Source organism: Mandrillus leucophaeus, unplaced genomic scaffold (genome assembly GCF_000951045.1).
Source record: "Mandrillus leucophaeus isolate KB7577 unplaced genomic scaffold, Mleu.le_1.0 Scaffold518, whole genome shotgun sequence".
Classification (NCBI taxonomy): Eukaryota; Metazoa; Chordata; class Mammalia; order Primates; family Cercopithecidae; genus Mandrillus; species Mandrillus leucophaeus.
In genome coordinates, this window is record NW_012105564.1 from 1,210,334 (window position 1) to 1,224,202 (window position 13,869).

The 13,869-nt window shown below is 34.8% G+C and overlaps 1 protein-coding gene across 4 annotated transcripts in view; it reads left to right on the plus strand.

Annotated features, from left to right (window-relative positions):
• CCDC88A (coiled-coil domain containing 88A) overlaps positions 1–13,869 on the plus strand; it is a 142,858-nt gene that overhangs the window by 52,566 nt on the left and 76,423 nt on the right. For all 4 annotated transcript variants that reach the window (XM_011996510.1, XM_011996509.1, XM_011996511.1 and 1 more), the window contains exons 6-7: positions 5,963–6,046; positions 7,714–7,854. In XM_011996510.1, the coding sequence (XP_011851900.1) occupies positions 5,963–6,046; positions 7,714–7,854 (225 nt within the window). The remainder of the gene's footprint in view (positions 1–5,962; positions 6,047–7,713; positions 7,855–13,869) is intronic.

Genomic DNA, 13,869 nt, shown 5'->3' on the forward strand with positions numbered 1-13,869 from the left:
TTTTTTTTTTTTTTTTTTTTAATGCTTATGGGTGCTATAGTAAAGGACAGAGACAGGGATTTTAGAAAAAAGATGTAAAGCTCAAAGAGATTGAATTTTAGAGAAGACAGAGTAAACAGTACGAATTTGAGGTAATAATTACCATAATGTAATATACATTGGTGCATAGAAGAAGTATTTTCTTAAGTTTACTTGTAGTATTAGGAAAGCCCTCTGACAAGGTAATATTTGAAATGAGAGCAACAGCCTATTCAGGGAACATAAAGTATGATTGGACCAGGGGTGGTGGTGGGTGGATCACTTGAAGTCAGGCGTTCAAGACCAGTCTGGCTACATGGTGAAACGTTGTCTCTGCTAAAAGAAAAATACAAAAAATTAGCCGGGCATAGTGGCTTGTGCTTGTAGTCCCAGCTACACAGGAGGCTGAGACAGGAGAATTGTTTGAACCTGGGAGATGGAGGTTGCAATGAGCCGAGGTGGCTTCACTGCACTCTAGCCTGGGCGACAGAGCAAGACTTCATCTCAAAAAAAAAAAAAAATGTGGTTGAAATGTAGGATTTATGGGGATGAATGGCAAGATATTAGACTGGAGAGTTTACATGAATTGAGTTATGAAGGATTGGGTTTGCCACTTTAAGATAGAGTTCAGATTTCAGGCCAGACGCGGTAGTTCACACCTGTAATCCCAGCACTTGGGAGGCTGGAACAGCGGATCACCTGAGGTCAGGAGTTCCAGACCAGCCTGACTGACATGGCGAAACCCTGTCTCTACTAAAAATACAAAAATTAGCCAGATGTGGTAGCGGACATCTGTAGTCCCAGCTACTTGGGAGACTGAGGCAGGAGAATTGCTTGAACCCGGGAGGCGGAGGTTGCAGTGAGCCAAGATCGTGCCACTGAACTCTAGCCTGGGTGACAGAGCAAGACTCCATCTCAAAAAAAAAAAAAAAAATTATTCTGTAGGTGTTTTGGAGTCACTGCTAATAATAATATAAAGTGTGTGACCAAAATCTGTCAGCCTTCACCATGACCATATAAACAGTTAGAAGTCTTTGTTGATACTTGATAGCCAGACTGTGCTTCTGGACGAGAAGCTGTTGAGTAAACCAATCAGCCAACAAGTATTGTTGGAATACTTTGTAAAATGTCCTCTCTATTACAGAAATTTTGTTCATCTTGTAGTTGGACAGATTAAAATTCTGATGATTAGTACAATATGTAAATAGCATGTTTTCCCACATCTAGGTCAATCAATTTTATCTGTTACAATTGTTATTTGTAGGTAGAAATAGCAAGGTAAAATTTGCTGATATGGTACTAGAGTTTAGGAAATCAGTGGACCACAGGTTTCAAGAGATACTATATGAATGGAAAGAAATAGGGCTGGGTGCAGTGGGTCATGCCTGTAATCCCAGCACTATGGGAGGTCAAGGGGGGAGGATTGCTTGAGCCCAGGAGTTTGAGAGCAACCTGGGCAACATAAGGAGACTCTATCTGTACAAAAAAAAGAGAAAAGAAAGAAAAGAAAAAAAAATTAAGTTAAAGAGGGGAGGGGGGAGAGAGAAATAAGCATTGGGAAATTGAAAAATATTTTCTTCTTTTGAAGAAAAAAAATGAATTTCTTAAGAGGAAGCAGCATTCAAAAACGGTAAAGTTAACCACCATCCAAAGATCTTACCTGACAAAATAAATTACAACTTTTAATCCTTGATTAGATGTAAGTAAAAGCCACAGAAATAACTTTAAATATGAAGAAAACCGTCCAAGGCCAGGGCTTGGGTATTTTTGTTATTGACTGTCCAACTCAGTCAGGTTCCTCCAGAATCTTTTTCAATGGGTAACGCAAGTCTTCTGAACCAGTTCTGAGCATCACCTAGAATTTTCACACATCTGTAACTCTTCATCCTAGCCCTGAAGTAGTTGAGAGAGTTCTAGGTGAAACCATCCTATGCAGAAGAAAAATTTTTGCAGTGTTTTGTTTGGAAATTTCTTTGTTCTAAGACTATGTGAAATTCACCCTTTTTAGCAGAACTTAAAACCTATCAGTGCAGGCTACTTAGTATCCAGAAATATTACTTATTTTGGACTTTGGCCAGGTTGGGTAGTGCCGAAAGTAACTGAGTGGTGTCAAGTGTGGTTAGAATTAAAAATTTGACCCTTTTATGTACCTCAGAGGGAATCTAACTTTAGTATTTGATTCTGAAAACCAGTTTTGAACTTGTTCAGTTTGACGGCTACAATCTGTTGTTTTCTTATCACTGATCTGTAAAGCATCTTAAAAGTTAGCATTTTAGAACTTTATCATATCACTTTTTAAGGAAATAAAACAAATTTCTGCTTGGTTCAGTGATACGTCTTTAGTCTCAGCTACTTGGGAGGATCACTTGAGGCCAGGAGTTCAGGGCAGCCGTATGCTATGATCATGCCTGTGAATAACCACTGTGCTCCAGCCTGGTAACGTAGCAAGGCCCAGTCTCTTAAGAAAAAAAAAAAGGAAATAAAACAATTTCTAAGCAAGGCATTTGTTTTTCTGAGAATATTTAAAAATACAAATATAGCTCAAAGAGGGAGACTTTTGTTGATACGAGTATTGTTTTCAAATACGTAATTGGAAATTTACAATTTTAACAATTTTTGAAATACATAGTTCAGTGGTACTCTGATTGCTGTACATTCACATTGTTGTATAACCATTACCACCATCCATCTGAAGAACTTTTCTCATCTTCCGAAACTAAAACTCTGTACCCATTAAATAATGACTCCCTTTGTTACCAGCCCTCGGTAACCACCATTTTACTTTATGTCTGTGAATTCGATTGCTCTAGGTACCTCATACAAATGGAATCATACGGTATTTGTCCTTTTGATGGGCTTATTTCACGTAGCATAATGTCTTTAAGGTTTTTTCATGCTATAGCATGTGTCAGTTTCCTTCCTTATTAAGGCTGAATAATATTCCATTGTTTATATATACCAAATTTTGTTTATCCATTCATCATTGAACACTTGAGTTGCCTCCGTTTTTTGGCCTTTGTAAACAATGTTGCTATGAACATGAGTGTACAAATGTCTGTTCGAAGCCCTGCTTATTGCTCTTTGGTAGAACTATGATTTGTTTACACCTATATTATCAGTTATCTTATTTAAAACACTGTAATGTGCTCCTTGTTTTATTATTTTCTTGTTCAATATCTTGTTTTGGGTGCCATTTCCTCTATTTTAGTATAGTTTTTCCACATAAACCTGTCTTCTTTCTTTAAGATCATAGAGCATGTATTGAAAATATGAGGAATTTGAGGAATAATGTATTAAGGGCTTAAGTTCTCTGGTAGAAGATGTACAACTTTAGGGTTTATGCATTTCTCTCTCCCACCCACCTCCCACCCGAATCACTTTTTTGCTTTTTTGCCATGTCCCAGTTTCCACATCATATTCTTGTGTGTGTGTGTGTGTGAGAGAGAGAGAGAGAGAGAGAGAGTGAGTCTTACTCTGTTGCCCAGGCTGGAGTGTAGTGGCGTGATCTTGGCTCACTACAACCTCCGCCTCCTGGGTTCAAGCAATTCTTCTGCCTTAGCCTCCCAAGTAGCTGGGATTACAGGCGCCTGCCGCCATGCCTGGCTAATTTTTTGTATTTTTAGTAGAGACAGGGTTTCACCATGTTGACCAGGCTGGTCTTGAACTCCTGACCTTAGGTGATCCAGCTGCCTTGGCCTCCCAAAGTGTTGGGATTACAGGCATGAGCCACTACGCCTGGCCTCCGTACCATATTCTTAGAATATCATGGTAATCTACTGGCTTAGTAATCAGTTACTATAATACAATTGTTTAACTCAGAGTTAAACAATTAATTTTAGTGTCCATGATAGTTTAAAAACTTTACATAAAGATAAGAGAGCTTAATTTTAATTGGAAAAAACAGTTTGCTAATATTATTTAGTCTTCACAGCTGGTATTAAGCTATATATCTGTTTTTAACACCAGACTTTCTCACGCTGTAGACCTGGGCTATTCAATACAGTAGCCACTAGCCGCATGTGGCTATTTGAATTAAAATTAATTACAATTAAATTAAAATTTCGGTTTCTCAGTTGCACTAGCTACATATCAGGTACTCAATAGCTGCATATATGCATATAGTTAATGATCACCATATTTATTGGGCAGCTCTGATACAGAAATTTGATCTGATTATTCAGCTTCAAAGTTTGAATCTTTTATTCTTTTTTCCATCTTGACAGTCTTTCTCTTTTCTATCCTTCAAAAGCCTATGAAATTTATTCTGTATCTTTAGGGAAGCCTAACCTGTTTATAAAACATTTTGAGAATGCTTAACTTTAAGAGTTAAATTAAGGTGTGAGATTTAGTAGAAATTATGTGTGTTACAAGGGTAAAGGAAAAATTTTCATTGATGGATGAGTTCCTAAAGATAATACAAGTAAAATACAAGTGGCTCTGGCTTAGAAAAGGGTAGTGTATCTATTTAGTCTAAACTGAAGGCAGAGAAAGATATGGCAGTTGAATTAAGGGACTCTGGTGAGTCATAGTCAATACCTTTGATAATAATTATGCTGTTTTGTGTTCTGATAGGCTCAGAAACTGCATAGGTCAGCAATTTTGGTAGTGTTAAATTTTAAAATTGATGTTACTATACCTGAAATGTTAATTATTTTATATATGCTACGAATTTATTATTAGAACATAATTCTTAATTGTTCTTACAAGGCCTGTCAAGTATTGTTTGCTAGACAAAAATTCTTGTGTTTAAACCCACTAATTTGTATTCCATCCACCCAAAACTCTGACTTCCTAATCACAACTAGGAATTATACATTTCTGGTAATTTAGTTTTAACCATTTTATTATCCTAATAATTCTGTGTTTGCAAGATACAGAACTTTCTGCATTGTTGGAAGTGTGTTTAAATTGTATAGTAGTAGAAAATAGAGCATTACAATTTGATAAAATAAACATGTAAAGCATAAATCAGAGCCTTGTAAGTTTCATGATCAAAGAGCTAGTTTTAAATTTTGTGACTATATTGTCCTCACTAGTAGTTCAGTAATTGGTCCAGGAGATGCATCTAAGTGAGACAAGGCAGTGCTGTCTATTTTGTAGGCGCTTCTCATTTGTTAGCGGTAAGAATACAGTGATACTAGCAGTTGGTTTGCAGCATTAGAGATGTAAGTGAAGGCAGAGATTAAAATGCATGTTAAATTGTTAATGCTGACTGGAAAGAAAAAGATTGTTTTGCATTTTAATATTTGTAATTTAAAGCTTTCTAAAAGTTACACAATAAAGAATTACCCCCTTTATTCCATTTGGTTACATGTGTACTCATATATGTATTTTAAAATTTTGCCCCGGTAACTTTGCTATGTTAGAAACAAATCAAATATTTATTAGATTACATTATAAATGTTGAACTGGGCCACAAAAGTGGGTTTCTTTTATTAAGATTGATAGAATGAAGATGTGAGAATGAATTGTAAGCTTGAAGTAAAAATTGCTTAAATTTTTTTTCCAAGAAGAAAGGCCGTGTTGTTTGGTGATAGTCAGGGACTGACTGAGCATTTTGGCTGTATTCCGAATTCTGCCACTGACTCACTGTGTTTTTTGGCAAGTAACTTATCCTCACTGAAACAAGTTCTTGATTCTTTACTTCTCTGTGTGTAAAGTTAGCATAATAATATTGTGCTAACCTCAGATGGGTTGTGTAATGGTTTCCCACTTTAGAACTTTCCAGCATAAAAATAGTATGGATTTTCAGTGCCTTGCTTTTTAAAATAATTATTTCTAAGTTGTTGTTTATTAGGTAAGTATGTTAGACAATTTAAATGTAAAACAAAACTCTTACTATACTTTTCAAAATATAGCAAACCTCATAAATTTTAGTTATATACAACATTTTAAGGACCATACCCTATAAAGTATGAATAACTATTTTATTCATTTATTTTAGTGTCAGAAAAAAGAAGAATTTATTGAAAGAATTCAAGGTTTAGATTTTGATACAAAAGCAGCAGTTGCCGCACATATTCAAGAGGTAATATATACAATTTTATGTGCTATTTATGAAGCTTGTGGTGTACTTATTTGTCTATCTCCTAAAATACCTAAAAGTAATATAATAAGCAAGAACAAATCAAGATCAAATATAGATGAACCCTGCTTTTATACAAATTGTCTTCTCTTTAGAGATAGTTCCTTAAGTTTGGCACAGTGTTAACTACAAATATACTGTTGCCCTTATTCTATAGTGACATAGGCAGAAAGTGTTAAAAAGTCATAGTATACGCAAGAACAAATCAAGATCAAATAGATATGGAGCCTGCTTTTATACAAATTGTCTTGTCTTTAGAGATAGTTCCTTACACATGGCACAGTGTTAACTATAAATATACTGTTGCCTTTATTCTATAGTGACATGGGCAGAAAGTGTTATTTGAGGAATGAGGTATATGTCTTTGTTAGAATAGATTACAAAGCAGTAAATGGAAACAGCAGAAAGTGGAACACTGCTTGTAATTCAAAGCGATAGTGAGGTAAGATGACAAGCTTAGTATTGTCATTCTAATGATTTTCTTTTGAATGAATAGACAGCATAATTTTTATTAAAGATATTACTTGAATTATAAACCCATTAATGATTTGTAGCATTCATATAAAAACTTAAGTCTAGGGCATATTGTGCAGTGTCAAATAATTGAAATTAAAATTTGTTAAGATTCATTTTAAAAGCTATTTCTGTATCTGTCTATTCTTGGGCTTTTAATCTTATAAAGACACTTTAGAATTAGAGTATGTTAAATTTTACATGTTGATTAGAAAAGGGAAAGGAAAATTTTAAAATGGTGAAAATTGGTAGTATTTAAAATATTCTTTATTTAGAAGATTTTTGTGTTCCATAGGTAATCTTTTCTCTTATTTAGCATTTGTAAAGCCCAGATTTCTTATCAGTAACATTATTATCAACCATAAGCATATTAATACTTTACAAGATGTAGTTTTATTGGTAGTCTCCCATTATAGAGACATATTTGCTTTACGCTAGTTATATGGTTTTATTTTATTCTGAATAAATGCTAAGTATTGCAAGTTATGGAATTTGCCACCATCCTTGGAAGTGTAATTATTTTTGCTATTATGAAAGTTAAAGCAAATTATTAGAATTATAGTGAGAAATGGAAGGCACTTATATAACTTTTCCATTCTTTTAAAAATCTTTATATTGGTAATCCTTTCTCCTAACCTTCCGTGACAGTGTCATCTTCAGAATCTATAAAGACCTAGATATTCAATAACAACAATGCAATAACATATATCCTACAAGATTAAAAACTTTTTGCTCTTGAATTCAAGTACAATAAATTAAAAGTCTTATCTACAAAATTCAGTTGATTTTGTTAAAGAAGTTGTCAGGATATATCAACATTACTTTCCTTTAAGAATGCCTTGAGTTAAATATTAGTATTTTATTTTTGTTGACTAGAAAATGAATATTAATTCATTTAAGGATTATATTTAGTTAAAAATAATTTTTATTTGTAGTGTTTTCATCATTAATTTCAGATGTTCTCCTTTTAGCATCATACTGGCTTTTCATATTTTATATGAGTTATATAATACTTGAGCTAATATTGTACTATAGTGGAATAGATTTTTAAGTATTAACCACTTTTTTGGTTGTTTATTTCGATTACTTTTCTAAAGGTAACTCATAATCAGGAAAATGTGTTTGACCTGCAATGGATGGAAGTGACTGATATGTCGCAGGAGGACATAGAACCACTCTTGAAAAATATGGCATTGCATCTAAAAAGACTTATAGATGAGAGAGATGAACATTCAGAGGTTTGTAAATTTCTTTCAGTATATTGTGAAAGTCTGCTTTCCAAAAAAGAAAATAGTAGCTTTAGGCAGTTTTCAGAAACGATACTATTTCTTAGAGGCGGGTAATACAGGAGTGTCTTTTTTTGTGTGGAACACAGGAACCTGAAAGGATGTGTAAGAACCCCAAATTGCTAGTAAACAGATTGCAGTTAGGTTTTCTCTTCTTCTTTTCTTTTTTTTTTTTTTTTTTTTAGACGGAGTCTCGCTCTGTGCCCAGGCTGGAGTGCAGTGGTGCGATCTCGGCTCACTGCAAGCTCCGCCTCCCGGGCTCACGCCATTCTCTTGTCTCAGCCTCTCTGAGTAGCTGGGACTACAGGCGCCCACCACCACGCCCGGCTAATTTTTTGTATTTTTAGTAGAGACGGGGTTTCACTGTGGTCTCTATCTCCTGACCTCATGATCCGCCCGCGTTGGCCTCCCAAAGTGCTGGAATTACAAGCGTGAGCCACCGCGCCCCGCCTCTCTTCTCCTTTTCTTTTAAATTAACATTATTCTTTTGTTCCTGTGTGTTTTTCAAGTCATCCCCACAGCTTTGGCAACAATACAAAAGTGTGAAACTGAAAATATAGTTGATGTAACTGGAAAAATCATTGCCGTGAAGCTTAAGAATTTGCTTAAGGCTAATTTCTTAGTTTTATTGCCACATGTTGAGGTTGGAAAAGTAAGTTTTAATAAAAGGAGAATAACAGGTGTTCTGAATAAAATGTCCCACAAAAGATCTCAAATGAGGTGTGATTTTTAAAAAGAGAATTATTTTAAGTCTATTAAAACAGAACTTTGCTTTTTAAAAAGAGTAAAAGTGTACCAAGTTTTCTATCTGCAGTGTCTGAAAGCAGTTTATAATTTTAAAGAGTCTAGACTTTTAATGCATGTGATGGTGGGTAATATTTTCTTAATAGCAGAGCAAAGTACTCTGCCATTCTGCAGAATGTATAGCTTTTATCAGTTTCATTTACATGCGAGAGACAGTTTTGAGCTTATTTATAGAGAATTTGTATCAATACTCTTGAGACCAGTGAAAGACTACATAGAGAAAATTCCTAAACATTTTTTTCAGAATAAAACTTTCTTGTCTCTGTAGGGGTTAGTCAGTTCTGATGTGAATTTTCAATTTTTCTTCAGGCGTTAAACAAAAAGAAAATATAGGAGATAAACATTTTAAAGCAACAATTAAATTTTTTAAAAAGCTAGGACATTGAGACCAAAGGAAGGAAAGAATAAATTGGAAAACATTCCTACTATGCATCAAATTTATCCTGAGATACTCAGATCATTTCATTTTCAATCAGATTATTTAGCTATATGCTATCATTTTTTAGTGTCTTTTTACTGATTTATGCATTTTCTAGAATATTTATTTGTATTTCAAGTTGTTAAAGGTATTGCAGTAAGGTATCCTCCAGTTTCTGAGGAATTATTTCTAGGAATCTATACTTTGGTTTTATTTTATTTTATTTTTTAAATTTTTTTGAGATGGAGTCTGGCTCTGTCGCACAGGCTGGAGTGCAGTGGCGCAATCTCAGCTCACTGCAACCTCCGCCTCCCAGGTTCAAGCAATTCTCCTGCCTAAGCCTCCCAAGTAGCTGGGGTTTCAGGCATGCACCACCATGCACGGCTAATTTTTGTATTTTCAGTAGAGACAGGGTTTTGCCATGTTGGCCAGGCTGGTCTCTAACTCCTGATCTCAGGTGATCTCCTACCTCGGTCTTCCAAAGTGCTGGAATTACAGGTGTGAGCCACTGCACCCAGCCTGTACTTTGGTTTTATATGACTGATGGGTGCATATAAAATGTTAGATCTTGGGCTGGGCGTCTCAAAAAAAAAAAAAAAGTTAATGTGGGGTGAACAGAATACTTATCATTACATGACTCTGGTAAACTAAAAGGAATATGAAATACTGTATAGAATGATTGTTTGAAAAACCTTTTAAAATATGTTATCCTGCCAATTAAGCATTTTTGTTGAATTTGTTTTTCAAATAAGGAAGAAAAAGTCGTACTCTTCTGTCTCAGATACTTGGGAAGCAACTTGCTATCTGGGATAGGGTAGGTGAGAGATACCCAATCATCTGGGAAATTTTTTTCTCTCAATTTGGGCTACCAGTAGACTAACTTGAAAAGGTCATTAAAAAAATTGTGAAAAATGTTAGACAAATGTAAAGGTAGTATGTAAATGTAATTCTGTGTCATATATTAGATTGAAACAAGTTCTTATTTAGAGTTTCCCTTTAACTTTTTTTATTTTGATTAGCTTTTGTTATAATTATTTCACTTCAGCCTAAAAAGTATATATTTGGTCACCCTTTTTAACATTTCTGTTTCGTATTCTTAATGCTATAGAAAAAGTATGTCTTCAGTCCTCTCCTTTTACTAAAAACCAAATAGGAGATTTTTAATGAATTGAAGACCTCTTTATTATCACTGTTTATTTTATGCTAGACTTTGTGCTGTAAGTTTAACACATACTGTTTTGTTAAATCTGCATGAAAACCCCATTTTATAGGTAAAGATACTTGAGCCCCAAGTAGTTAAGTAATTTGCCAGATCTAACTCCACTGCCTGTGGTTAGAAACATAATACTGTAATACCTTTGCTTAAATCCATGATTGTACTGGGCACATCTCTAATTTCTTTTCCTTAATAATGAGTTCTACAAGTAGAATTAATAGGTCACCTGTTTTTGTGTTTTTTTTTTTTTTTTTGTCTTTAGCATTGATGTGTCTTTTTATGTTCATTCTTCACCATATATTAAGAAACAACTGGTTTTTGCAAGGTCTTGTGCTTGGGAGCAAAAAAATTGACAAACTATTTCAAAAAAGAACCAAAAATTGTTATAGTCTAATAAGGAAGTTATTTTATTAAAATAATTAACAATAATAAAATTGTGAAAGTGATAAGTACAAAAAATAATATAGATCATTTTTATATATATTCCTGTAGCATATAGTATATATTCCTATATATATTCTTACATATATGCTACAGGAGTGGGAGGGCATATGAAATTAGTTATGCTTTAAAAACATTTGCCATCAGATTATTTTGTTTTGTTTGTTTTTGCATCAGACTATTTTGAAAATGTATGGGAAACCTTGAGCTCAGGAAGTTACTGCTATTAGAGAAAAGTCAAAATATCTAAATAATCTTTAATGGAAAATACTCTGGGAACTCTTAACTTTTAAAATACCAGGTTTCTTTCTTTCTTTTTAATATTTTGTAATATGTAATTCATTGACTTTTGGAAGTTCTTGATAGATATCACCATTTCACCATCTACTAAGTTCACATGTAGTGTCTGTCTTCTATATTTTCTCCTGTTCTTAGTTTTGTGAATTGCTTAATTGAATATTTTTGAGCACCCATTTTTATGTAAAATACTATGCTAGATAAAATTAGAGATTGAGAGATACAAAGGAGGTGTAAGAAAGATTGCGTCTGGTTTATTGAGAAAACTACATTATTTGTAAGTACAAAATATGAGCTAGCATATAATTAAGTGCTAGTTTATTTGTGTATGAGACAAATATTATATACTTACTACTATCTGTCAGCTTTGTTAGAGTCAGGAGATGTTAGAAAGCAAGATTAAAGGTAATTGAGACAGTAAGAAAATATACAAATAAAAGTTGACTCCAAGTACATGCAGTCAACTATGAAAATTAATAACACTATTCACAGAGAGATAGGGAAGTTGGGATGAGCACGCTGATAGAGGGATAGAACTGAATAGTGTCATTGGACATAGGAACCATCCTTCAAAAAGTGCCAAGAAGGGAATATGATGTTTTTTTTCCTGAGTAAAAGAAACTTGTATATCTTTGAAGAACGCAGAGAAAAAAGCCAATAAGAAGAAAGAAATTGAAATGTTTAAGTAAGGAATATGTATTAGGAGCAAAAAAAATGCATAAGAAGAAAGGAGTTAATCCCAGGTGGTTTTGTTTCTTTGGCAAATTGGAGGAGAGGTCATTTATTGGAAGTAATGATAGCAGTTTGCAGTTGGAGGCTTAAGTAGAGAAAAGGTAATACATTTACAGAGTCATCATAGGGAAATTTGAAAGGAGATCAGCAATATTTCAATAAAAGGATAGATGGGCAGTGGAAAGAGTTTAATTGAAAATGGATGGCAAGATCTGTAGTAGGACTGCGTAAGTTCTTGTTTTTCTGCTAGAGCTTTATCATCTTGGAGTAAAAATAGAGAAAACTGATGGTGGGTCAGGAAGATAACAGTGTTAGAGTCAAACTTGAATTTGAATCTCTGCTATCTGTATTATTGGTTGGGTGACTTTGGTTAAGTTATTTAATCTATATGAGCCTAAGTTTTCTCATATCTAAAACTTTCATAATACCTCTATTGCAAATTGTAGTATTGGATGAGATCTTGTTGGAAAATCCCTCACAAGTTCTATAAATGTTAATTCCTTTTTCTTTTTCTGCAAAGAGTGAGTCAGTAACAGCACAGTAAGGATGACATTTAAGGGCCTAATTATAATTCCAGACTGAGTAGGAACTCTAAAGTAGCCAGGAATAATCTTCTGGACTGAGTAAAAGCGGGGAGGAGTTGAGTGATTAAAGATTCAGGAGTAGGTATGGTGACATAGGAAAATGACAGTAAAGGAGGCATGCTACAATAGAAAAATTGCTTCCTTTGCTAGAGAAAACTGTATGTATTGAATAAGGAGTGGACATGAAATTAGTAGGGAGAAAAAGAAATGGGAAGTAACATTCTGAGATTCATCAACAGACATACTGGAATCGGAAAGCAATAGTTACAGGCAGGAAGGTAAGACAGACCTTGATACAGGTGAAATGTATCCTGAGGATAAATAAATGAATTGCGGTAGATGTTGGGAAAAAAGAAAGTAATGATTCAGGGAAGGCAGATAAGACTTGGTGATGAAAAATAAAGCAAGGATGCTTATTTCATGATCCCAAGATGGTAACCCCACCATTCTTTCTGGAATAGTAGTACAGCTGAAATTTCTATATAAGACAGTTTATTTGCCTGAGAAGTTTGAAAGAAAACCTGAGAAATTGGTTTAGAGTAAGATAATTTACAGATAACAAAAGGAAAATTAGGGGAATGGAGGAATAGGTACATATAGCCCTTAAAGTTTAGATTTAGGAAAATGAAAGGGAGGTTTGTGTCCCATGGAGGGGAAAGAGAGAGAGAGAGGAGGGGGGCAGAGAGGAGAGAAGAGGGGAGGGGAGGGGAGGGGAGAAGGAGGAAGGAAGGAAGGAAGGAAAGAAGGAAGGAAGGAAGGAAAGAAGGAAGGAAGGAAAGAAGGAAGGAAGGAAGGAAAGAAGGAAGGAAGGAAAGAAGGAAGGAAGGAAGGAATCTGTCTTTGAGATGGGAAGCAGAAGGAAGGAAGGAATCTGGAAGCGGAAGGAAGGAAGGAAGGAAGGAATCTATCTTTGAGATGGGAAGCAGATTGGGACTGCTATTAAAGAGAGCAGAAGATGTGGAGTTAGGCTGGCCTGAAGTCATGGCATATTAGCTAGCTGTGTGATTATGGAGAAATCAATCACTGTTCCTCAGTTACTTACTGCAGAGTAAAGAGATTAAGCTAAACCTTTGAGGTATTGTTAGGACCCTCCAAGAACCCTGTTCATAATTCAAGAGCAGTGCTGTCCAATTCTGCTGTGATGGCAAGATTGTATTTCTGGGCTGTCCAAGAGTGTGTTTCTGGGCTCTGCCAGTGCATACAGTAATGGCTGTGTGCACTTGAAATGTGGCTAGTGTGACTAAGGAACTGAATTTTATTTTATTTTATATTTTTGAGACTCTCACTCTGTCACCCAGGCTGGAATGCAGTGAAGCAATCTTGGCTTATTGTAATCTCTTGCCTCAGCCTCCCGGGTAGCTGAGATTACAGGTGCGCACCACCATGCCCAGCTACTTTTTTTGTATTTTTAGTTCATATGGGATTTCACCATGTTGGTTAGGCTGGTCTTGAACTCCTGACCTCAAATGATCTGC